The sequence below is a fragment of the Malaclemys terrapin genome, chromosome 2 (genome assembly GCF_027887155.1).
Source record: "Malaclemys terrapin pileata isolate rMalTer1 chromosome 2, rMalTer1.hap1, whole genome shotgun sequence".
Taxonomy (NCBI): Eukaryota; Metazoa; Chordata; order Testudines; family Emydidae; genus Malaclemys; species Malaclemys terrapin.
In genome coordinates, this window is record NC_071506.1 from 15,855,378 (window position 1) to 15,881,728 (window position 26,351).

Genomic DNA, 26,351 nt, shown 5'->3' on the forward strand with positions numbered 1-26,351 from the left:
GTGCACTTGGTGTCTAATAGAATAAATCCAGAATCCTATCCACTTAGCTACACTACCTTTCAGACTGTGCCAAATCCATATCCTTAGCTATGCTATCTCCTACTTCTGGTCTTAGATGACATTCCCTTCCCAGAATCAGGAACAGAATGCAAGTATCCTGATTCCCACCTTTCTTTTACTGTCCAGCAAATAGCAGTGTATTACATCCCTCTTGTGGCTGTCCACATGGAGGAACTCCGTTTATATTTGCTATTGGTTACTCCGTTAGCAAAAGTGGTGGATGGATTCACAGCACTGAATTCTAAGATTCAAAAACTGCTAATGAGTGTACTGGATTTGATTCCCTCCCACTCCCATAAATATAGGAAACTTCATGGGGAAAGTTTAATTTGAGGGGGGGGGGAACAACTAGGGTTACAAAATCAAATATTTGGATTAGGACATATCAGAAGTAATTACCCATGCAACCTTGATTCTGACTCCTTGTGCATATACTTTGATACACCCTTGAGTGACATGAAGACATTCTATCTTTTTGCTATAGAATCATTGCCTCACTTCTGTGCAGTGTTAATTGATTTTTGTAACCTTCATATTCTAACTAGGGAGGTGGGAGAAGGGGTGTGTATGTTTCCCAGCAGATTCACAATCTTTAATCTGAGACTCTAGAAGGTAGGAAGTGGGGGGTGGTGGTTTTTTTTTTTTTCTCCCCTCCTCCCCCAACGGTTTAAAACTCCTTGGTATAAAATAACAAATATGCTGAAGCTTTCTTTATCTTTGCAGGTATCAGCTACGAACCATGTCGACAGAACTCCAGGATGCTCACCTCACAGAGGTGAAACCTCTAGTAGAGAAAGATGAGGTAATTTAACTAAACAGTTACATTTTGTAATCTGGGACTTGCTTGAATTGCATTTTTTCTTCATCTGAAAAATTGTTAAATTCGTAATCCTTTCAGAAAAAAGCAAATGTTAGGTATATGGAAACACTGGGGACTAATCTTGCTGTCTGAAAATAATCAGAGTAGGATTGGGCCTTGTTATCTAGTCCTCTAATTAAAAAACAAACCATGTATACTCAAATCTCCCCCCCGCCTCCTTCATCTTTGGAAAGAAAATTTCATACAGGTCATACTATGACACACAGAGCAAGGAAGGTTGTCATTCTCTTTTCCTTTCAGCCATTCATTCCTCATTCTTAGGGCTGGTCTGCATAATTTTTATACCACTTTGACTATCAGTTTAGAAACTGATAATTACATTGGTGCAATCCTCTAATGTGTATGCAGTTATATATTTGTATATATTTACTGATAAACTTACAGAAATAAGCTGTACTGGTAGAAGCACTTTAAAACAGCACAAAAACTGTAAACTCACCCTTACACTCACTGTTTCTACTTTAAGGTTAGTTGTCTTCCCCCATGTATTGGAGTATTTTTCAACTTGCTCTCTTGTCCACAGCATTCAAGTTTCATGGCCATCCTAATCATCAATAGCACTAACACTCAGTGTGCTTCATTGGCTCTGGTTCCACATTCTATTAAATATTCTAGATCATCTGTATTCTTGGATGGAAAGCACCAGTAGTCCTAGAACATCTCATCCCAATGATCAATGAAGCAGCGCCAATGTCCCAGGCATAGGCCAGATTGTTCTGTTAATCTGTGCAATTCTAGGCAAACAATTTTGCCTTCTCTTTTTCTGAGTGGAAAGTTGCTGTAATGGGAATACATTCTTGGCAAATGTTTGCTATTGCCTGCGAATGGATCTCTGAAATTTGCCCTTCTTAGTGCTTGTCTACACCACACAGCTTTTAGCAACAAACAGCTTTGTTGCTGAAAGTCAGTGTGTAAATGCTGTTTGTCAGTACTTTGTCTGCACTTTTGCCAACAAAATACTTCCAGCCCCATAAGCAGCATTAGCTTTGTCATCAGGAGAGTGCTTCTGCCGACAAAGCTGCATTCACACAGCCACTTGGGCAAAATTTTTGTTTTTTGCAGGGGGTGGGCGCTTTTTTAAATACCCATGAAAGACAAAACTTTTGTCTACAACTTTGCAGTGTAGACATAGCCTAAGTCTGGTTAACATGTGGCTGTAACTCCTGGCAACAGTAAATCTTGCACAGGTTTCTGCACTGTTCCATGCTAGAACTCTTAATTCCTATATTTGTAACTTTCTCTTTCATCCACCCACCTTCATTAAGCTTAGTTACACACTTCAAAACTTTGGAAATCCACTCACAAACCACTTTGTTTCAGTTGTGTTAAAATAGTTCTCTATTCTCCTTTATTACCAAGAATGCTTGCATGAAAACAATTTGGAATCTGGGTAAGAGGAGCAGGTAATTTGTTCAGAAACAACAATCCTCTTTTCATACTTTAAATTCCGGGTGACATTTGCAAGAGGAGAAGCACTGAGCTTTAATGTCTCGCCTTAAGCATGTATTATTTCTAAAAGGTGTTGACATCTCTAACAAAACACTGCAGAACTCTCTGGATCTCTGTCATGGGCAGATGAAAAATTGGTCTTATTGAGCAAAAGAGGAATATATTACATGCTCTGACCCAAGATGCTACCTTAGTTCAAAACAGTCTAAATAGCGCACAATCTCTCTGGATGCACATTATTTACCTGCTTTCCAGCTCTAGAGTACCACAGAACCCTGTAGTGAATAAATGAATTAGCTATGCTTTCTACCATTAACATTTCCAGAGCCATCTATGACATGTTCCTATGTATAACATTGTTCCTGGTTATAACAAAACAAAATCCATTTCCTACAAGATAGGAGGACTTGTTTTTTTAAAAAAAACAAAACAAAAAAACAGGGCCAGCTCTCGGAGGTTTCAGAAACTTCTCACCCTGCAACACTGATGCTTTTGAGGGTTACAGACTTTACATTATATTTTACTGCACAATGAGATATTGCCTAGCTACCAATATAAATACCTTGCTTTCTGTAGCCCTCTTGTAATCCAGACTCAGACTTCTGATAAAGCAATCATTCCATTGAGGCCTCATTTTAGATTTCTAATTGATAGTTTATCATGATGCTATTGGTCAAGACCAAAATGTTAGTTACTAAAGCAGGGGTTCTCAAACTGGGGGTTGGGACCCCTCAGGGGGTCATGAGGTTATTACATGGGGAGGTTGCAAGCTGTCAGCCTCTACCCCAAAGCCCAGTTTGCATTCAGCATTTATAATGGTGTTAAATTAAAAACACTTTTTTTTATATATTTATAAGGGGGTGTCTCACTCAGAGGCTTGTTACTTGAAAGGGGTCCCCAGTAGAAAAGTTTGAGTACCACTGCACTAAAGTATCCTGGTTTAGTCTTCTGGGGTCTCATTGCCTCTGGTGGTCTGTTTGTTCTTTTTGCATGTATATTTTTCCTTTCAGCCCTTTCCCTGGTGTAGCTTGATGAATATGAAGTTCTAGGTCCTGCTGCTCTTATCCATATTGTCCTCGGCCACCATCTCCTTTCTAGTTAAATTCTCTGTTCTCAAAATATATGCAGCTAATATGTACACATTGTTTATTTTATTGCATGTAGAAATATTTAAGATGACATACATTTAGCTCTTTATTGTCTTAAGGAGGTTATAACACCTCTTGGCTTGCAGGTGTGTGTGGGGGGGGTGGGGGTGGTACTGTATGCCTACTTTGTGTTGGGCAGCCTTTAATGGCTTGTTTAATGTTGGGTGGACACCAGGGTTAAGCATCACAATCCTTGTTTATGCTGAGGGTTAAATCTCTCCTGCCTTACACAGACAAGTAGTCCCATTGACTTCAGTGGAAATTCACATAAATGAGTAACAGCTGCATAAACATGCACTAACACTTTCACAGCTCGTTCAAACATGGGTTCTCAACCTTTCTCTTTTTGAGGCTCCCCAACATGCTATTAAAAACTCCATGGCCCACCTGTGCCACAACTGCTTTTCTGCATATAAAAGCCAGGGTTGGCTTTAGGGGGTAGTGAGCAGTGCAGCTGCCTGAGACCCATGCCACAGTGGGCTCCACAAAGCTACATTGCTTAGGCTTTAGCTTCAGCCTTGGGTGGCAGGGCTTCAACCCCATGTGGCAGGGCTTTGGCTTTCTGCCCCAGCTGGCCCTGCTTGGCAACCAGGGCCAGCCTCAGACCCCTGGCTGAGAACCACTGTTTTAACATAATGTAACTATCCAGTGGAGGGAAGCCCTAAAAGAGTGCTACCTAGCTGCTAGAACAAGGAATGGAAGTTAAAATTCTTGGATTCTAGTCTCTGTTCTCAGTCCATTGACTTAATGATTAACCTAAAGTAATGAATTAGCTTCTCTGTACTTCACTATACATTCTACAAATTAAGCAAGTATATCTCTTGAAGCATAACTAGTGTCTGTAAAATACTTGTGGCTAAATTCTTCACTTGCTGAGTAAAACTCCCATTGAAGGTAATGGAAGTCTTACTGTATTTTGGTGGGGAGCGCTTTTGAATTTGGTCTTCTTTTGTAAATTTATTTAATTCAGACTAATTTTGCAGCTGCAATGCATATCTGCATTAATAGGTTACAAATCTCTCTTCACAGGCAATCACTCGCCTTCTTCCGGATTTTGATGTTCAGGCAAGTAAAAACACTTTTTTTTTTTCCCGCTCTCCCATTTGGTAAATCAAAATTTATGCAAAATCTGATCAATTGTGTAATTACAAAGCATGAAGCTGAATAGTATCAGAATTATTTCATAATGTTGTAAAGAGGACTATTCAGGAGAGGTCTTCAGAAACTGGTTCTGAGGAAGTATCCACTTAAAGAGGAAAAAGCATTGCATTTTGCTAAAGAGGATGTGACTGGCAACCTGGTTGAAGGTGAAATCAATTGTTCTAAGAATTTTCTTATATTGCAGTGAAGTACGTGCACTGCCTCTTGGCAGGTAGGTCTTGTATGTCTTCAGTTTTTTTATATATAGTTTCTAGTTTCCAAGAGATTCTTGGCATATGTTGAGCAGTGGAAAGCAGTAAGTTTTTTGGAAAAATTAAAAGTAAGGAGCAGACAAAGTCCATGGTCTGCAGTTCTAAACTTGTGAATCCTCCACATCCAGTTCAAAAAGTGATGTCTTTCTCATTAGCCACACTTGTCTTTGAAGGCCTGATAGACTTCCCAAATTCTTCAATCTCTTTACTACTTAAAGTTGTGGTGGCTCTTGTGTTTAGCAGTATCCTCTTTCGCCAAAGATAGTTGATCAGGCTAATCTAAACAAATGTCCAGAAACACTGCTTCCTATTCTTGCAGAGATGTAACTTTGAAACAATGGAAAATGTGAACATAAATAGAAAAATATTTTCATCCCACACTTGACTCAAATGGGAGTTTTGTCTGAGTAAGGACTGTAAGATTGTTCCTCTGTTCATACATCAGAATTTGCCAGAACCCATAGACCATGTTAAAAAAAAAAAAAAAAAAAAAAAACCTACCCTTTTTGTAGGGGACCTTAACTTATAATTCTTGTCCAAGGGATGCAGTTTCCTCAAAGAAATGAGACCGGCATTAAATACAGTGTCAGACTTCTGCTGATGACTAAGTTTGGGGATGTAGATACTGGAAAGATGTGAACTTGCAAAGTACAGCATACTTTAAATGTATCTCTTTGCATTCTCACTTTAGTGCTGTGCAATTTTGCTATGAGAAATACAGCACTTAATAAACTAAGCAATTTTTTTCTTGGAAACCAGAACCCCAAACCCTCAAGTGAATCTCCCCTTGAGGCTTGTTCCTGGGTTTTATCTACAGTAAATATCTGTTTTATAGCACTCACTGAAGTAAGTCCTCTTTCTATCTTTATGATTTTTGACAGTCTCTATTTTAAATATAACTGTAGTTGGCTAAAGAGTTGTTGCACAAGCAGGCTTGGTTGTTTTTGCAACAGCTGATGGAATAAACTAGTTAGCATGTGATTTCCTATTGCTTTTTCTTTTTAAGCAGCACATGGAAGATAAGCTTCCTGTTTGGGTCCAGATTGATCAATTGTTCCAAATTAATCTGAATCCCAGATTAAGTTTGCTAACTGGAGTATTGCAATATTTTGATTAAATGACTAGAAATGACCTTTTGTGTCCTGTCTCTATTCTAACTACTTTAATTTCAAATTTGCTTGGTTTATAAATCAGAGTATTAACTGCAATGAAAAACCAAAAATAAAAATTCAGATATATCAACCACTAATCCAGATCAACAATGTCCTGACTGTATTTAGCCAACAATAACTGTGTCAAATCTATGATCTTTCTCTTTGCTCTGCCTTACAAGACATCTGCCATCTTTAGTAGCAATTATATATATTTTTTCTTTTTGAAACACAATAGTCCAGTATGTTGAATTGCTACTGCTAAGGAAGAGCACACATGTGCTGCTAATTAAGGTACCTAAAATTATGTATTTAAATAAGTGGCAACTTTTTTCAGAGGTGCTGAGCACCCACAAGTCAAATGTTAATGGGAGCTAAGCTGATCAGCACCTTTGGGGTGGGGTGGGGGGGAATCGGCCTTTTTTTATGCCTAAATATGGATTTGGGTGCCTACCTTTAGATTCAGAAATGTTGTTCAAAATCTTATGGGGCTATCTAAAATATTTGTAAATTAGTGACTTTATTTCTTCCAGTTAACGAAAACTTCAACCTTTTTTCTTTGAGGCCCCCCCCAACATGCTATAAAAATGCCACAACCCACCTGTGCCACAACTGTTTTCTGCATATAAAAGCCAGGGCCGGTGGTACAAGGTAGCAAGCAGGTCAATTGCCTGGGGCCCTGGGCCACAGGGTGCCTCACAGAGCGAAGTTGCTCAAGCTTTGTCTTCAGCCCCAGGTGGCAGAGCTCAGGGCCCTGAGCTTCAGTCCTGCATGGCAGGGCTTTAGCTTTCTGCCTTAGGCCCCAGCGGGCCCAACACTGGTCCTGCTTGGTGACCCCCTGAAACCTGCTTGTGGTCCTCTGGGGGCCCCCAGACTCCTGGTTGAGAACTACTGCTATAGACTGCTTCTGCAATGACATTTGACTTTCAGGAGATGTTTTAGCTGGTAATTCAATTTGAGATTTGGGAGTAGGCATAGTTTTTTATATACCCACCTGAACTGTAGGACTTGGGAGAGAAATAGCCAGATTATGATAGTGGAAATTATCACGGTCAAACATACAGCGAAACAGTCCCTGTCCTGAAGAGTTTATATAATCCAATACATTTATTCTGTGTGGAAGCACTCTGCTAGGGAGCATAATAAAAAACAAGGGAAAAGTTGACATAATTAACTCCTAAATTGTTTCTCATGTCTGGATCAGACATGCCAAACCTGCGGGGGGGGGGGGGGAGTAGAAATTGGGCTTGTTTTTGGTTTAATTGGCTTGTGAGTTGCTTGACTAGTTTTTGGCTTGTTTTTTTATCTGCTCCTGGCAGGGGGAGGGGAAGACAGTCTGGGTGCACAGTGGGCCTACCATAGTCTCAGACTGCATGCTGGGGGGATCCAGTCACATAGTGGTGGGGTTCTTGGGATTGGTTTGTTTTGGCCTTGTTTTTGAAATGGGATTAGCTTTTTTGGGGGAGGAGGGTCTTATTGTGGACAGTCAGGGTGCTTATTTACTCTGTGAAAGCTGGCAAATGTAGTCTGGATGTGTTAGTCAGTATTAGTTGGGCACTTAACCCTAAAACCTGAGTTATCACTTGGAATTGTTACATCGTAATTCATGAGCACTGGAAATTCTAGACATGAGGGGAGCTGTTTTAATACCAATCTATGGTAAAACTGATGGGGAATAAAGCATAAACTTTTTGGTTTTGCATCATAAATTTAGGACCTGTCTAAGCAGGTAAGGGTTGGTAGACATTATTGGTCATCATTCTTTTCCTTACAATGATCGCGGTTCAAAAGTGGGTTGTCAGCCATCAAACTTTTTTTATTTACCAAATAACTGAGTGCAACTGTTTCTGCTGCACTATAGTTGTAGGTGGCAGAGATGAGTTGCAATTTCTTAAAACTCCATGGCTATTGGCCATCATTGTTCACTGGTAAAGTGACTGTCCGTTCATCTCCCCCCTACTGCTCTGTATCTTTCTTACAAAAAGAGCCATGTCCTAAATGGACAAGAGCCTCTCTTTTCAGTACTTACAGGGGCAGATCCCCAACTGGTACAAGTAGTCTTACCTACAGTGATCAGCCCCATAGCTGTGTTCTCTCAAATGGATGGTTGAGGGGAGATGCATTGAAACGCTACCTTGGCAAAATAGTGTAACCCACTTGCTAATTACGATGTGAACAATCACTGGCCAGAACTAGAGTGCCTGCAGTAAGGTACCAAAATGCCATCTAGACAGTGGTAATCATGTTATAAATGGCCTGACTCTGAGGCACTGAGTAACTATTTCTGTGGAAGACTGTGGCACCCAGCACCACTGAAATCAAACTGTAAAGGTGCCCAACTCCATGCAACTGAAGTAGGGAGATTTTGACCACTAAACTGAACGCTGTCAATTTAAATGTAGGCTCCATGCTTAAACTTTGACCAGGCTTTTACGCATAACTAAACATAGATCAAAATGTGGTGACCATCGTTAAATTCAGTGAACGCAGTTTTAGACCAACATTACCCTGCAATTAGAGAACCAAACGTGTGCTAAATTAGAAGTAAAAATGCTTTGTACATTTAAAAAACAATAGAGAAATAGAATTAAATTAAACAGAGCATAAACAGTAGTTAGTAAATGGAATTTTAAATGTTCACTTTCAATTATCCAAGAAGTTATAAGTAATCTGGGTTTAAAACAAGCCTAAAGGTAGGATACAGTTTACACAAGTTTAGGTTAATAAGCCTTTCTTTATATTTAAAAGGCTGGAAACCTGCTTCCCTAGAATTTCTTGAAGGTGAGAGACCTAGTGTGCATAGAATGAGGGAATGGTACCTTTTTAATAAATCCAAATAAAGCACTTGTAGAGAATAAGGGATTAAGGATAAGCTTAATCTTCCAAATAGTGTTGATGTAGCACTAGTTTGAGTTGAAACACAAAATATTTGGCTTCAAGCAAAATGCCTGCCTTGTTGCTTTATTTTTTTAGTGTCTACAATGGTATGAGCATATATCCCATAGTTTAAAAACTATAAACATATATCCAACTTAACCACCTTCCTCAACAGTCTAAGGCTATGGCTACACTACGAGGCTTTTAGTGACACGTGTGGCTACTGTTTGTCAGCAGGAGAGAGCTCTCCTGCCGACAAAGCACTGTTTTCTTCAGTAAAAACTTTTGTCATTCGGGGGCAGTGTTTTTAACACCCTGAACAACAAAAGTTTTGCGGACAAAGGGCCAGTGTAGCCAAAGCCTTAGAGAAGAGAGGAAATAAATGGGCTTCTCTGTATGCTATCAATGTACAAATTGCTTCATTCCTCTAACCGAATGACTACACAACAGTGTCATTTGACGACCAAAGTGTCTATTTTAAAATGGATAAACTCTTTTTCAGACTAAAACGTCTTCTCTCAAATTGCATTATATAGAACATTCCCATAACAACTTTGTGTGATTTTTGTTTTTGTTTATAGGACGCTCAGTAGGGATGTGCCTTTTTTAAAAGCTAGAGATATAAGAACAGATGGCACGTTTGTCTTTTATCCTTCTATAGGATTAGTGTACCTTTGATTTTTTCCCAAGACAGTGTTTTAATACGAATTGGTCAGTGAAGAGCCTCTTAATATAACATTGACGTTGATTGGGATGTGCTGCCATCTGTTTTCAGTGCTCTACATTTTAAAACGCTCATCCCCAACATCACGTAGACAGACTTCTGGATCTGTAATAAGGATCAGTAGAGATGTGAAGTAGTTAGCTTTATATAAAGGACACTGGTTTGATTTGGCCAGGTATATGAGAATTTCTGGAATTCTTAATGATTAAACTCTGGTGGGAAAATAGTCTGTCAGGTAAAAATCTATACCATAGTCTCCTAATAAAGACTGAAGAATTACACCTCCTGTTAAGAACAGTTTTATTCACATCAACCATTAGAATTTTTTGTCTCCCAATCCTGCATGTGATTCAACCAAAAATAGTTTGTTGACACTAGGGGTTGAAGTTAAGACAAATTTTAGATTAGGCAAATTGGAATACTGAAGGGTCAGTGGGTTGTGTAGGTTAAATGTCAATGGCTTTGTTTAGTTGAAGTCTAAAGATCTTTCCATCAAATGGATAAATGAAAAAAGTATTTAAATTCTAAATGTAGACTCTTATAAAAGAGAGGAGTTGCATTTATCCCAGGGGCAACCACTGAAATGGAGAGAACATTTACAGCAGCTACCATGCAGTAGTATTTCATACCAGTATCTCTAGCTAGAACAAAAAATAATTGTAGGATATGTGAGATTATTGGTATTGAGGTGTACTAAATCTATAAATGCTATAGTTCAGGGGTTGGCAACCTTTTAGAAATGGTGTGCCGAGTCTTCATTTATTCACTCTAATTTAAGATTGTGTGCCAGTAATACACTTAACATTTTTAGAAGGTTTCTTTCTACAAGTCTAATATATAACTAAACAATTTATAAATTGTATATAAATGTTTAAGAAGCTTCATTTAAAATTAAATTAAAATGCAGAGCCCTCTGGACTGGTGGCCAGGACCCGGGCAGTGAGTGCCACTGAAAATCAGCTCGTGTGCCGCCTTCAGCACGCATGCCATAGGTTGCCTACCCAGTCTATAGTTCATGCCTTGTTTAGAAAATAAGCCATACAAGTGCAAAGTAAGTGTCTGCATGTGTAACAAAAGAAAGTAGCCCTTCTAATCATTCCTGTTGGAAGAAAAAGTGCTATTTTAAAATCATTGTATACCTTCAAATTCTTACTAGAAGCTTCTTCAAACTCAGTACTCTTCAGAAAAATGTGTATCTAATTTTACATTGGGGGCAGGGGGAATGTAGACTTTGCGATTAAAAGCTTTGAATTTTCTTGTATCTGAAATAGTTGAGTTTGGAGTTCTGCTTCTACCAGTGTATGTGACATTTAACAGGAGTTGCATCCAAAATTAATTTGACTTGGGTGTATTAAGTGTGGTTGTATTTTTTTTCCTTTTTTTTCCCCTCCTCAGAACAGGTTGTTCAGCATTATGTACAGTGGAGAGTTGCACTTTGTCTGAACTGTGTTGAATAGGCATGTCTTCTGATCAAACCTGACTCAAATCCTATTTAAGAATGACGTCCTCCTAAATTAGTTTGTTTTGGTTTTCTGTCTGGAGCATCATGGGAGCTGTGAGCTTATGCAGAATAGCAGCTTGTCTATATAACCCGGTTTTCTACAGAGTAAAACTAAAACCTGCTACTTGTTTCTGCCTGGTGAATTTATCACACTGCTGTTTCTAAAAATGGTGCTGGATGTGGAAGATACTGTTTACCTAATAAATAATGCAGTAAGTATTGATCTGTGGGGGCGGGTGTGAAAATACTTTTGAGACTGAATGTTAGTGACATTGAACATAGGTCAGAAAGTGTTATCTAGGTTCATTTAGTGTTTGTGGGTCTTGCAATTTTGGTGCAGATACAAACAAAAATGTGACTAAAAAGAAACTTAATGCTAGAATTTGTAAATTCTACTTTACTTTAGTATTAGATGTCTAAGGTGTACTATGTATTTTTTTTATAATTACTGAGTTGTGAATTAGATTAAAGGTGAAGGTTTCTTGTTGTTTTACCCTAATAAGTATTGGGTATTTTGGCTTTGTACTGTAAAGGTATTTGGATATGGATATATATTCATTCCTCTGTGCAGTCCTTTATTTAATTTGATGAGAAAAACAAAGCTACCCTGAAAGTATGCCTTAAGGCAAAGCTCTTTATTTTATTTTTTTTTTTAAAGGCAAGTTAAAAAGAAAATGCATGCCTGGAGCTGGCAGGGTGCCAAAACATTGGGTGCCTCCATACCATACAGTACAGTGATGGGATAGCTAGGAATAAGGCTCAACTAAGCACTCTTGCTCTTACCTGAATTTCATTGCTTGGCTAGTCAGACTCATTACACTTGAGCATAATCTTTTGTGGTTTACCTTTCTTTGAGATTTTATTTCAACTATCTTTAGTACTGATTTTCACAGAATCATAGAAATGTGGGGCTGGCAGGGACACTGAAGTCATTAAATTCAGCCTCCTGTGCTGAGACAGGACCTAGTAAACCTAGACTATCTCTGGCAGGCGTTCATCTAACCTCATCTTAAAAACCTCCAATGATGGGGATTCCACAACTTCCCTTGGAAGCCTATTCCAGAATTTAACTACCTTTACTACAGATTAAGCTCCTTACTTCTGGTCTTAATTCCAGTGGAGATGGAGAACCATTGATCACAGTCCTCTTGATAACTGCTCTTAACATATTGGAAGACTACTAGGTCCCCTTACAACCTTCTTTTTTTTTTTTTTTAGACTAAACTTGCAGAGGTTTGTTTTTGTTTTTTGTTTTTAACCTTTCCTCATAGATCAGGTTTTCTAAATCTTTCATCATTTTTGTTGCTCTTCTCTGGATTTGTTTCAATTTGTCCACATCTTAAAGTGTGGCACCCAGAATTGGACACAATATTCCAGCTGATGGCTCACCAGTGCAAAGCAAAGTGGGACAATTACCACCTGTCTTACACCACTTCTGTTAGTAGATCTCAGAATACTAGCCCTCTTCCACAACTGCATCACATTGCTGACTCATAATCAATTTGATCCGTATAGCCCCCAGGTCCTTTTCAACAGTACTACTGCCTAGCCAGTTATCCCCATTTTGTAGTTGTGCATTTGATTTCTCCCCCCACTTTCCGAAGTGAAGCACTTTGCACTTGTCTTTAATGAATTGTATCCTGTTGATTTCAGACCAATTTGTCAAGATCATTTTGAATTCTAATCTATCCTTAAAAATGCTTGCAACCCCTTCTAGCTTAGCTGGCAAATTTTATAATCCTACTCTCCATTCCAGTATTCAAGTCATTAATGAAAATATTGAATAGTACCAGACCTAGGACTGACCCCTGTGGGATACCAGTGGATATGTCCTCTGTTTGACAGTGAGCCATTGATAGCTGCTGTTTTGAGTACAGTCGTACAACCAGTTGTACATCTACCTCATAATTTCATCTAGACCTTACTTCACACATGAGAATGTTATATGGGACTGTCAAAAGCCTTACTAAAATCAAAATGTCTGGTGCTTTGCCCTATCCTCTAAGCCAGTAATCCTGTCAAAGAATCAAATTAGGTTGGTTTGGCATGATTAGTTGGCTGTTCCTTAACCCTAATATCCCTCTAGCTGATTGCTTTACTTGTTTCAGCATTGTTGAGTATCAAAGTTAGGCTGACTGGTCTTTAATTTCCCAGATCCTTTGTTCCCTTTTTTAAACGTTTATATGTTTGCCCTTCCCCATCTCTGTGGGAACCTCACTTACCCTCATGAGTTCTTGCAGATAATTGCTAATGGTGCTGAGATTGCTTCAGCTGGTTCTTTAAAATTCATCCTAAGGTACTTATCAGGCCCTACCAACTTGACTGTATTTAACTTATCTAAATATTGGTATGACATTCCCCTGGTGTTATCTGGACCATTGATCTGCTAGGCCACTTCAATCCTCGATTCTGGGAGCCAGCCTTACCCTGCTCTGCTGTGAGAATCCCCACTCCCAGGCTGTTCACACACAGCCTCTAGCATTTAAGCTGCTCCCAGCTATGAGAGTGAGCTCTTTTGGCTAGCCGCTGCTTGGATTGTACAACCAAATGCCATTAGCCAATATCTCTGGTCCCAGACACAACCCTAGGAACATCTGTCTTGCAGTGTCCAGTTAAGCCTGCTGGACACTGCAAGCTTATCTGTTTGTCAATTTAACAAAGAAATTGATATGTACCAGGCTTGTTATCCCAAGGGGAGTGTCTGACACTTCAACCAAGCACACTGAATAAACAAACAAATTAACTACAGAAGATAGACTTTTTTTTAAGTGATTATAAGTCAAAACATAAGTCAGATTTGGTCAAATGAAATAAAAGCAAAACTCAAAGCTCATCTTAACACTTTCAGTGCCCTTACAAACTTAGATGCTTCTCACCACAAGCTGGCTGGTCGCCCTTCAGCCAGGCTCTTTGATCAGCACTTCAGTTGCTTGGTGATGTCTCTAGACCAAGGTGGAAAAGAGAGCGTATGGCAAACATCTCTCCCTTTTTATGTTTCTTCCCTCTTGGCTTTTCCTCTTCCCCACCACCGCTTCAGTCAGGTGAGCATTATCTCATCATAGTCCCAAACTGACCAAGAGAAGGTGGGTGGGGGGGTGTGACTCACTCAAGAGTCCAACAGATCCTTTGTTGCCTAGACCGGTGTCCTTTGTTCCTGTGAGGCTGCGTTGGGTTTGTCCAATACATGCCCTGATGAGGTGTGAACTGCTCCTGGAGGGATTTCCTATACCTCTGCTCCTGGACAGTCCTGGACTGGGCTTGTTTTAAGCCATGAGGACCCCATTTCAGCCTCAAATATATACAGTAACTCCTCACTTAAAATCATCCTGGTTAACATTGTTTTGTTACATTGCTGATCGGTTAGGGAACATACTCATTTAAAGTTTTGCAATGCTCCCTTATGTCATTTGGCAGCTGCCTGTTTTGTCCACTGCTTGCAGGAAGAGTAACCCATTGCAGCTAGCTGGTGGGGGGGCTTGGAACCAGGGTGAACCAGCAGCCCCCATCAGCTCCTCGTTCTCCTAAGTTTCCTGTGCTGCAGCTGCCCAGCAGGCTATCAATTGCCAGCAGTTCAGCTGTCCCTCCCCCCACTGCCATGTGCTGCTCCTGTCCTCTGCCCCAGAGCCTCCTGCTTGCTATCTTGGGGGGGGTGGGGGGTGGGTGGGTCTGGCTAATGTCAGGGTGTCCCCCTCCCCCATGCTCCTGCACCCCACTTACCCCATCTTCCATAGAGCAGGGGACACACGACAGGGCTCAGGATGGAGGGAGCTTCCTGGCAGCAGCTGCCAGCTCAGCTTGCTGTGCACCTTAGAAAGGCAGCTTCCTTAGAGTGGGGTCAGCATACTTAAAGGAAGGAGCAATGCGCATGTCTCTCACATACGGTGTCTTTCTGCCATGCTGTCTCCTCTCCCTCCATTCGCGCTGCCTTGTAGAGTGTGAGGCTACATTAACGAGTTAACCCTCAAGGGCTCAGCTGATTGCTAGTTCATCATTTAGCAGTAAGGCATCCCCTGGGAAATATCCCACCTCAACTAAGCTTCACAATCATTATCACTGTGTACCAAATTAAACTGTGCGAGTGAGTGAGATTTCCCTGGAACTGACACACCCTCTCCTCCCCATTTACATTAATTCTTATGGGGAAATTGGATTGGCTTAACATGGTTTTGCTTAAAGTTGCATTTTTCAGCAACATAATTACAACATTAAGCAAGGAGTTACTGTACATGAAATTACAACAGCTAACAATGCTGAGTGCATCATGAGCCTTCCCAAGATACCCGGCATGACAAACTGCATTGGATACCATACAATTCCTTTATAAGGATGAACATGGGAGAGGTTCAGGGTGTTCCCCGAGGTATAGTGTCACAATTGTTTAACCTGTTCTTTCCCTATTTTGGCTTGCATTCCTTCCCCCTTGTAGTTAATATTAACTATGCCTAGGGTGGAGGAGTATGCTATGGGACTGAAAACTTGATGTATATCTCATGACTAGGTAGTGTAAGTCCATATCACTAGATAAGCATTAAGTCGACCATAATGTAGACAACTAACATGTGAATAAAATATTTCACAAACTCCTGTATTCTCCACCACCTCTTTTGGTACTTAAAAACCTAAGGAGACTTAGTTGAGAATTTAGTACTAATGGGTGGGTGGGAGTGAAATAACTTCAAACTTAATTTTTTTTAAATCATGCAGAGACTAGACTACAGTACAAGGTTGAACCACAACTCCTACAGCTACTGCTCCTGAGGACATTCTGCAACAAAAATAAATTCTGCATGCAATATTTTAAAATTCTGCAAATTTTATTTGTCAGAATAACATTACATAATCACACTAGTTTCATTTATTTTGGTAATTTATTTCAAAATGCCAGTCAGCAAGTATGCCGGTAACAATACAGATACTAGGGTTACCATATTTCAGCAAGCAAAAAAGACAGAAGGAGCCCCGCCCCTGCCCCTCCCACTTCCCGCCCCCCCAGAACCCCCAACCCTCCCCCCGTTCCTTGTCCCCTGACTGCCCCCTCCTGGGACCCCTGCCCCTAACTGCCCCCCAGGACTCCACTCCCTATCTAAGCCTCCCTGCCTCTTGTCCCCTGACTGCCCCAACCCTTATCCACACCCCCACCCCCAGACAGACCCCTGGGACTCCCACGCCCCATCCAACCACTCCCCACCCCCTGACAGCCCCCCCCGAACTCCCAACCCATCTAAACCCCTCTGCTCCCTGTCCCCTGACTGCTCCGATCCCTCTCCGCACTCCTGCCCCCTGACAGCCCCCCCCAGAACTCCCAACCCATCTAAACCTCTCTGCTCCCTGTCCCCTGACTGCTCTGATCCCTCTCCCCACTCCTGCCCCCTGACAGCCCCCCCCCAAGAACTCCCAGCTCCCCACCCCCCTGCTCCTTGTCCCCTGACTGCCCCTTCCTGGGACCCCCCCCAACTGCCCCCCAGGACCCTACCCCCTACCTGTACCCTGACTGCCCAAAACTTTCTCCACCCCCCCCCAAAAGCCCCCCCCCGTTTCTTGACTGCCCCCTCCAGAACCTTCCTGCCCCCGGTCCCCCTTACCCTGCTGCTCAGAACAGAGTGTTGGGCTCTGTGCAGCCGAGCCGGACACGTGGCTGCGCTCCCCTGCACAACAAAACCCGGTCCCTGGCCCTGCACAACAAAACCCGGTCCCTGGTCCTGCACAGTGCTGCCGGACCGGCTTGCAGGAGAAGCCAACTCAGAATGCAGGGCGGCTCCGGCTCCTCTACAGCTGCTCAGGAGTCCAGCCCGGGATTTTTCTGCAGCCCTCCCAGCCGCTCGCTCTGCCAGGGGAGGGGGAAATCCCGGACATTGTGAGTGCTTTACAAATTCCCCCCGGACGCTATTTTTAGCGCGAAAAGGAGGACATGTCCGGGTAAATCCGGACGAATGGTAACCCTACAGATACACAAAATTCCCCCAGAAATAGTGTTAAAGAAACCCCTATGAAAACCCAGTTCCTGTTTCTCTGCCCCCTCCTCCCCTAGAGGCCAGCTGGGGGGTCAGACACCCCCAACTCTCCTCCTCCCCCGCCCTATAATCCAATACACCCAAACTCAGTCGCTGGGCCCTCCTAGCCCAGGTACTCGTGTTCCCTTCTCCCCCAGAGCCCAGACACCTGCCCCCTCCACACACCAGAGCCCAGAGGGAGATACAGCCTGGTAGTTGGTCCCAGGCTTGCACAGAGTTTCCTTTGCACCACCATTTCTTTCCCTCAGGGCGTGCTGGGAACTGCAGCTGCCAGGAACCCTCTAGCTCCTGCCCCTAAGCAGTGTCTTGTGTGTGTGAGATCTGGGCTCTGTTGGATCCAGTGGCCACTAGTGGCAGCCAGCAGCACTGCAGCCTATTACTGTGGGGGAAAGGAAATCCTGCACACATGACATTAAATTTCTTCAAAATTCTGCACTGTGCAGTGGTGCAGAATTCCCCCAGGAGTAAGCTACTGATATCTGCTTAATGAGAAACAAAGCCCCCTAACAATGGCCTTCCACAGAGTTGCTGTAAGATGTTCTAAACTTCAAACTAGTGCAGTATAAGGGTTTGTCATTTAACACTTGCAGGCATAGCAAGGGGTGGCTGTTTTTTTTTTTTTTTTTTTTTTTTATTTGTACTACTTATTTGTATTTGTTTTTTAGTGTCTCTTCCTCTAATGGAGTTAAGATTTGGGCTACCACTGGTTATAACACTCATGAAGTGGCTTTATCTAGTACTGACCACAGATGTATAGAGATGATGTAGTCATCCTGATATCTGAGTGTGACATTTTTGTGTGGATGCTTACAGTAAAAATCAATGAAGTTAACAGGGCACTTTGCCATAGTAAAGGTGGTTATTTAAAGTAAAGGGCTATGGTGTAGTCATCACAAGCACCACAGTGTGGGAATTCTTGACAAATGCTATCTTACTTATCTCTCTAATATCTTGATCAACATGGCTACAACAGCAATGCATGTGACTCATTCTGATTTCTGTACATGCTGTTAACGGTGGTTATTTATTGGCCAAGGTTGCAAGGCCTTATAGTCACTTCAAAGCCTTTCTCTCTTTGGATAATGTAACACTAACTTTTGAACACCATATCCAGTCGATCCCAGAACTTCAGGGAGTGTTCAAGGCATTAGAGGGCAGAATGTTGTTTTTGGTGATAATTGGAAAACTGAAAGGAAGAAATTGGGTGTCGGGGGGGGGGGGGGGGGGACACGACACATTTACCCTCTAGCATCTGGTTAGCAGAGCTAGCAGCTTCAGCTGCCCATTTAAGTGTCTGTAGATCAAATAACCAGTTGATTGTGTCCATTAATGCATTCTGGGATAACAGAACCCTTCACTTTAGGTCTGCCCATTTCCTCAATACATTTGAGAAATGTTGACATCCTGAAAGACCAAAGAAAGGAGAAAAAGAATGATTGGGGCAGGAAGAGTGGCAGGCATGTGGGATTGGAGATGCACATAGAACCCCGGTGTGGGTAGAATGGGGACCATGGTGGGAGACCCACAGATCCTCTGGCATGGATGGGGGGGAATGAGGGGCACACAACCCCTGGCATGTGGGGAATGATCAATTCTGGTATGGGGGGTCATCCTGGCCTTGGCATGAAGGAGGGTTGCATTGGGTCCCTAAAATAAAGGGGAATGGGAGGATGGCACATGGAGTTTGTGGTGGAGAATAGAGGGATACAAGGAACCCTTTGTGTGTGCAATAAGCTTGGCCTAAAGAAGCAACAAAGTGTATGAACCCCCTCCTTCCCCTCATCTTATTTAGTCTTTTTTTTAAAACACATCTATAGACACCCATCCAGTGCTCTTGACATCTATCCCATAAAACAAAAATGCCCATGAACTTGGTGTCTGTCTCAAGAGTCTGAATATTGCTGTGATGAGTTCCTTAAGGTTTTTCCTTTCACTTTGAATGATGTTCAAATTTTGCTGGATGTGCATGATGCAAAAGATCTAGTAGTATCTACTGAGTGGAGCATTAAAATAAGTAATCAATTGTTCCTTATTTGCAGGAGCAAGATGTTGAGACTCTGCATGGCTCTGTCCATGTTACTATGTATGGGACTCCCAAAGGAAACAGGCCTGCCATCCTAACATACCATGATATTGGTTTGAATCGTAAGTGTGATCTTTCATACAACAGCACAGTGATGGCCAGCTGTAACAGCTGATCACTCTGTGGTTCTTTAACTTACAACCTGCCATGATCCTTGCAGCACATAATTTTCAGGGGTAAAATTAGGATCCTGGTGTGGGAGCTTGCCAGTAAATTGTTGCACAGTGCAGGTCGATCCAGATTGGCCTTTGCTGCATCCCGGCCTTTGCTGTGAGCCATTATATGCAACAAACCACCATGGAGGTACAGATGAACAAGGGGCCCAGATTTTGTTCCTGATAGAAATGGGCTAGCTGGCAGTCAGGAGGAGGGACTTGAGGCTGAATGCAGGCAAATATGAGTAGAAGGTGGTGCCCTTTGACAGGCTTTCTACTAAGATAAAGGGCATCCAAAGACTAATTGTTGGCTTGTGTGGAGCCACTCTTTCCTCTCATAGACATGACTTTCTTAATACCCTGATTTAAGGGACAAAGTGGCTTGAGTTCTAAGTGGATTTTTCCCTCTGTATAAATCCTTGTACCTATAAATAAAATCTTTCTAGATGAAAGGTGAAGGACCTCTGTGTCAAAAATAGCCTATATTTGGGGACCTTCCAAGCACCATGCAGCAACGTGTGCTTGATAGGGATTTTGGAGTGGGAAAAGGGTATGTGTCACAAAATGACACCAGGGTGGAAAGAAGCTTGTGGAAGATTCCTTTTTGAATAATTGTCCTAATACTGCCGAGGGTTTTTATGTATTTAGCTATGTCTAGATGTCTAGAACTTTGTATAGATTCAAACTAGAATAAATCGGTGGATGATGAAATGGTGTCAGCACAAAGTGTGATGTTTCTCTTCAGTGCTGCATGGCTTAATCTTTTATAGATGCAATCCAATAAAATGCCAGTTTGATAAAAAAGTCAAAATCTAATACCAAATATGTTTTTGCCACTGTCACTCCACAAGACTCGACACTTCTTTACTCAGTTATTAATGTTTACTATTGGACACTACCACATTTAGGATTAGGGGTCCATTATGCTGCCTGTAAACACAGAAATCAATGGTCCCTGCTCCAAAGAGTTTACCTTTCCATCAGTAAGCCTATTGTAACTCATTTCTTCATGGTGGTTTGATAGAAGCATCCCTATATTTCATTTCCTATTATTTTCCATGGATTAGGGACAGGTGGCCTCTGGGCCTTAATTGTTGAGATTGTAAGACTTCTATCTAGGAAGGAAGAAAAACCTGTCTTTACATAGCATAAAGTTTTATTGCTCATCACATTTTATACTAAAACTACTTAATTCTTAAGTTACATGTGATGTTAAAGGAGTTGATATTTAAACATTTTTATGCTAACTTTGCTGTTACTTACCTTGCATTTTAACAAGGGAAGGGTTTAAAAAAATTAATTTATCCATTTGTGGTGCATTGCCTAACTTCTGAATTTCTTTTCATGTTGAACAGTATAAATAGGTTATTTCTGTCTGGGTCTCACCCTAGTGCAATACAGCTGGCAGTAGGTTTTAAGTTCAGGAGGAAATGAATAAGCCTTAAACAGGCGTCTGCTGAAACCTTAATGTGAGAAGTTCATATTTCTAAAGAACCCTAAATTTTAGGCCTAATCTGTTTGATAGCATTCCTGTAAAAAATTTTTTCTTAATGTATTCTGCTTGTAGCTACCATAGGAAATCTGACTAGCTTGTTGTAACTTGCAGTCCTTGGACATAAGGACAAGAGAATACTGCAAAAAAGATGATTGACTTTGGATTCTACTTCGGATTTGCCTTTTCCCCCCTCTCCCCTTTTATTATAACCCTAAGAAAGATGACTAAATGGAAGTTGTTTTAAAAGCCAAATCCTGGGATAAACACTTCTAGTTTAACTTCCATGTCAGGAATTTCCTTGAAACTTTTGGTCTGCCACAAATTTTGACCCCGAGTGCCAGAATTTAACCACTTACATGAAAAAATTTCTTGAGAAACAGTTCAGTTTTCTGCCTCAAGGTGTTAAATGGTGTTAAAGTAATAAAGCAAGTTATCTTTGGAGCAGGATTTTGTTAATCCCCTTTCTAACAATAGAGAGTTGCCAATTCTTCAAGAATGTAACAGTTGAACTGGTTGAACCATACTGCAAATTACTGAAAAATTAAATCTGCAGAGAAACTTAAAGAAACTCAGACTAAAATACTCAGACAAACTCTCAAATTGCAGTTTCTTGTGATATCTGGATTAAAACTGTATAAGCCATTCAGTCTTTCATCTTAATGACTATTATGTTCTTTCCCCCTCTGTTTCTTGAAGACAAAACTTGCTTCAACCCCCTCTTCAACTTTGAAGATATGCAGGAAATAACACAGCACTTCGCAGTCTGTCATGTGGATGCACCAGGGCAACAAGATGGAGCAGCATCTTTCCCAGCTGGGTGAGTTGGAGCTGGGGAAAGATCTTGATGCTTGCAGGGTTGGCTTGTTAACTGATCAGAAAAGAATATTCTTGATCTGCAGTTTTAATTTAGAAAGAACTTTTGTGGAAACTTCTGTATGTTCTGAACTGGCATCTGTAGAGAATCTCCACTTAAATCAGTGGTGTGATAGAGATCAGAATCTGGGTCTGCAAATTCACACTTCAATATGTTATTTCTTAAATGAGACTCTGGTCCCAGAGTGGTTCTCAAAGAAGTCTGTGCTTTGGTCAGTTTAAATTATGAATCAACTAATTTACTCTCTAAAGAATGTCTTCCAGCTCTTTTATTCCTACTATTGCGGTGGATCTGTATCTTGTTCCCTCATAGCTATATCTATCCAAAGTACAAACATACAATGAAATCAGAATAAAAACAATATAGGTATTTATCTCAATTTTTGTGGTATCTTTAGACTGCGTTAAATTACTTTTATAAAAAGCAGTAAAACAGAATTGATAAACTAAAATGCTAGTGCTACTTGGAAAATCCAATTTGCTGACTATATTAACAAAAATAGTTCCTTAATAGGATGCCTTATACCTCTTAAGCTGTTAACTCCTGAGCATTGTTTTGTAACCCTGCTGAAAATCCTTTGTCCTGTTCAGTGTGAATTTTTTGTACTAGTAAAGTCTGCCAACGTGTAAAAGGATTATCTTGGCCAAAGTGTATGTCTGATGTTTTAGCCAAATAAGACTGGATTGCCCTAAGTTAAGATGTATTTTGGATAATGCTCAACATGATATAGAAGGAATTGCCAACAGGCAAAGGGAAATGGGCAAAGGAAGTAAGAGTTGTACTGTGTAAGAGCTAGGTATAGTAGTACTAATTAGCTTACTTTTACCCCTGTTATGTGAGTTGGGCTAGATCGCTTACTTTTAAGCTGGTATGGCAATGAGAAGTCTAGTTGGAAAAGATTGTGGGCCAGATTCTCAGATGGCTTAAATTGGCATAGCTTCACTTACATCAGTGGAGCTACACAGATTTTACAACAGCTGATAATCTGACCTTGTGTGAATTCAGTGTACTTCTTGGTGCAAGAGCTTTGTCTCTGATCTAATCAAACTTGTAGATTTTGTGCTTCTAAGCACCCTAACCGCTAACGTTGCCCAACATCTCCTATAACAGACTTAATTAAAAAAACAAACAAAAAACACAACCTAGGAATTAGAGGCTTCATAGACAAAGGCCTGGTCTAAGCTAGATAGCTCAGACCAGTTTGAGCAAAATCCGGTATACTGGCAGAAAGCAACTATAGGACAACTATATCTACACTGGGGCTTTTGCCAGTATAGAAATGCGGTCCCACAAAAAATCACACCCCTAGCTGACGTTGCTGAAAATACTACATGTACCACAGTCAACGGTGTTGTTGCTTTCACTAGTTAAGAAACGCATGCAATTTGTACATGTTGTGGAATATCTTCTCTTTGGTGCTTGCTGTTTTGAGTTGCCTGTCAGGAATGTCACTTCAGTCTCTGGCAGGGCCACTGGATTAGATTCTTCCCCTGTGCCAGTTTGTCTTCTGTACATATGTTCTTAAACCACGTTGGTAGAAATAGTTGGAAAACTGTGTGTGTGTGTGTGTTTAACCTAACACTTTTTCTAGCCCAAAATGGATAGAGATAGCAGTGTGGTGTCAATTCAGATATTTCTTGTTGGTGGAGTGGCGTGGCAAATTCTAGCCCCTGCCTCCCTGTCAGGGACCCTATTCTAGTCCCTGCTCATCCCTCCTCCCCAATCTTCCTGGTCGACAGAGACAGGGGTCTCTGCAGGAAGTCTCCCCTTTTTTACTCTCAGTGCGTGAGCCAGTGCCACCAGGAGTTGAGTTCTCTGTGGACTTCCCTGTATGCTGTCGTAGAGGAACACTTTGTATGCCAGGTTGCAACAGCATTTGGCCCAGCTTCCTCTTTATCTGGGGTGGCATTGCAACCCCATGAGCCAGTTTGCAATGCCACCCACTGAAATTTGGCCTGGCTGCCTCTCCTGTCTGTACAGAGGGATGGCGGGTCAAATTTCAGTGATGATGCAACCATGCGGCCAGAGTAATGCTCCAGCAGCAACAGTATTGATTTAAGCAGGGTTCTTCTTAAAAGTGGTCAGGTCATGGTCTATGGAACTTTGAGCAAGTGCAAAAACTGGCTGGGGGCAGGGATGATGGCATTCCCCTTTGCCCCAATTGACATCACAGAGAGAAGAGAGCCTCCTTTATTCAAAACTTTTAAATGTAGTTCTATCCCACTGTTAAGTGCCAGCATTAATTGGGGGGTTGTGGTTCAAGGGGGAGTAGGAAGCCAAATACCTTTCCTCTCTCTTGCCCAATATACAAAACCTCTTTCATGACCCAACATAGCTTCACCTCAAGGAAATTGAGTGAAAGTAGGCATGTCACAGGAGATAGCTGTGGTTTTCTGCTGAGTGTTTTTTAAGAGAGGCTCATCAGTTATTCAACACTAGTAAACAGCAAGGGCTTCATTTTGCTTACCCCAGTAGCATCTACTTTGGTGGGATAATTCTTGGATTCCAAAACAAAATCCACTTGGACGCCTTCTATAAAAGTCCTGTATTGCCCTTGTAGGGGCCAGTACTTCAGGGTATTAAAATTCTGACCAGTTAGTAATGAGTTAATTCCCAAAATTTTGCCCAGCTAGCCATTAGCTGATTCTCTTATTGTCACAATAGACACACTGACTGTTAGACTTGCTGTAGGTTAATGCTAATAATGAAGTACGCTTAAGGCAAATGGGCTTATTTTAGACCCCGGGGGCAAGCTGGCATAGTTCTGATTTTAATAGAGCTGCACCAATTTAAATCTACAGTGAATTTGACCCTTAAACTTCTCCAGCCTATTCACTGCATGGTGGGGTTTAGGGCACATTTTGTTTGGTTTTCTGATGCTTTTTTAGGCTTGTTAGCTAGTAGGCAATAAATCATGTGGGAAAAAATTACACAACTTTTTTTTGCTGAAACATGCTCTAAAGGGGGAGTTTGTTCGGTCATTCAATTTAGGCAGTAAACTGTCTCCTTACTAAGGAAGCATCTAATGACCAAAGAACAAAACTGAGTCAAGAGCTCTGCATTTAATTGCTCCTGCCACAAAACTAGTGGCATTAGGCAAGTCACTTACCTTTAGAGTTGGAGGTCAACATTTATTTTTTTTTATTAAACTTTTTTCTATAAAACGCGGTCTAGGTTCACGAAACACTTCTGTTTCAACAAGATCAGTCAGGATCTGGGTGGGGGGAGGAGAGACTCTACAATAGCCAGTAGTCTGGTTGGCACTCACCTGGGATGTGGGCGGTCCAGGTTTAAGTCCTGGCTCTGCTTAATTCCTGCAACCCAGGTGAAGTGCCTTAATCCGCGGGCTATACAGTCAGCTTCTCTGGCACAGTGAACACTTAATTTGCACACAGTGGAATGGCTCCAACTGGAGAGATGGAGAGAATGCTGCTGTAGCCTGGTGGTTAGGGCACTTGCCTGGATTGTGTCTCAGCTCCAAATCAGGCAGAGCAGGGATGTGAACCGGGGTCTCCCATGTCCCGAGTGAGTGCCCCAACCACCAGGCTGTCTTACAAAAACTCATGATGGCTTTGGTTCCATATCTGAACAAAAACAAATATCAAAATTTAATTTTTTTCATGAAATGTAACTTTCCTTGCCCGCGCCCCCCCCCCCCCCCCCCCCCCCCCCCGGCTCTCCTTACACCATTTGCAAAATGATGACTTCATCATTGTACCAATGCTGAGGCTTAATTGTTTCTAAAAGCACTCACAGATCCTTGCCTGAATTGAGCCAGAAGTGCAAAGTATTATAGATGTAACACCTATGTCTTTTTTTCTTTAGTCTTAAATGTCTGTCTTCTCCAGTGGATGAAACCTTCCTGGCATGTATAATTACCAAATTTTACCAATACCTTTTTCCTGTAGATACATGTATCCCTCCATGGATCAGCTGGCAGAAATGCTCCCTGGGATCCTAAAACAATTTGGGTGAGTAGAGATGTTTACTAATCATTCAGCCTTCATTTTGGTCTTTATGGTCTTCTGACAGTTCCTTCAGCATATGGTGTACTGAATAGTTAAGAAAGTTCACCTAACTTTTGGGAGAATGTGTCCAGCTTCTAAATGCAAATGTTCATATACGCTGCTTCTCAATTTTTGTCCAACTCTTTATAAAAAAAAATAAATCCTTTTATAGAAAGATAGATTCACTGCTATTCTTCGTTTTAATTTCCACCTTATTCCCTATATTGCACTTGTCCTTTTTTTTTTTTTTTTCCTAAAAGTACTTAATTTTATTGGTACTTCTCCTTGTTTTGAGAAGTCTTGTTCAGGTATTGCTAGCTTAAAATTTTTTAAACCATTTCAAATTTGTCCATGGGTAGACTTTTCTCATTTAGTTTAATTTAAATTGTTCATGGTGCAGACTATTTACTGCAAGAACTTGGACAGAACTCCTTTTGTCTTGCTCTTTCCCTGCCCCAATGGTGATAAAGTTGTCTTGAAAATGTAATGTGATCAAATGTCTCTATTAGTGTAAGACTCTGAAT

General features: G+C 41.3%; 1 protein-coding gene across 1 annotated transcript in view; it reads left to right on the forward strand.

The window, feature by feature from the left end:
* NDRG1 (N-myc downstream regulated 1) overlaps nt 1–26,351 on the forward strand; it is a 55,835-nt gene that overhangs the window by 13,913 nt on the left and 15,571 nt on the right. The window contains exons 2-6 of the mRNA XM_054020384.1: nt 784–862; nt 4,567–4,602; nt 19,253–19,358; nt 21,643–21,763; nt 25,729–25,791. Of these exons, the coding sequence (XP_053876359.1) occupies nt 800–862; nt 4,567–4,602; nt 19,253–19,358; nt 21,643–21,763; nt 25,729–25,791 (389 nt within the window). The 5' untranslated portion in view covers nt 784–799. The remainder of the gene's footprint in view (nt 1–783; nt 863–4,566; nt 4,603–19,252; nt 19,359–21,642; nt 21,764–25,728; nt 25,792–26,351) is intronic.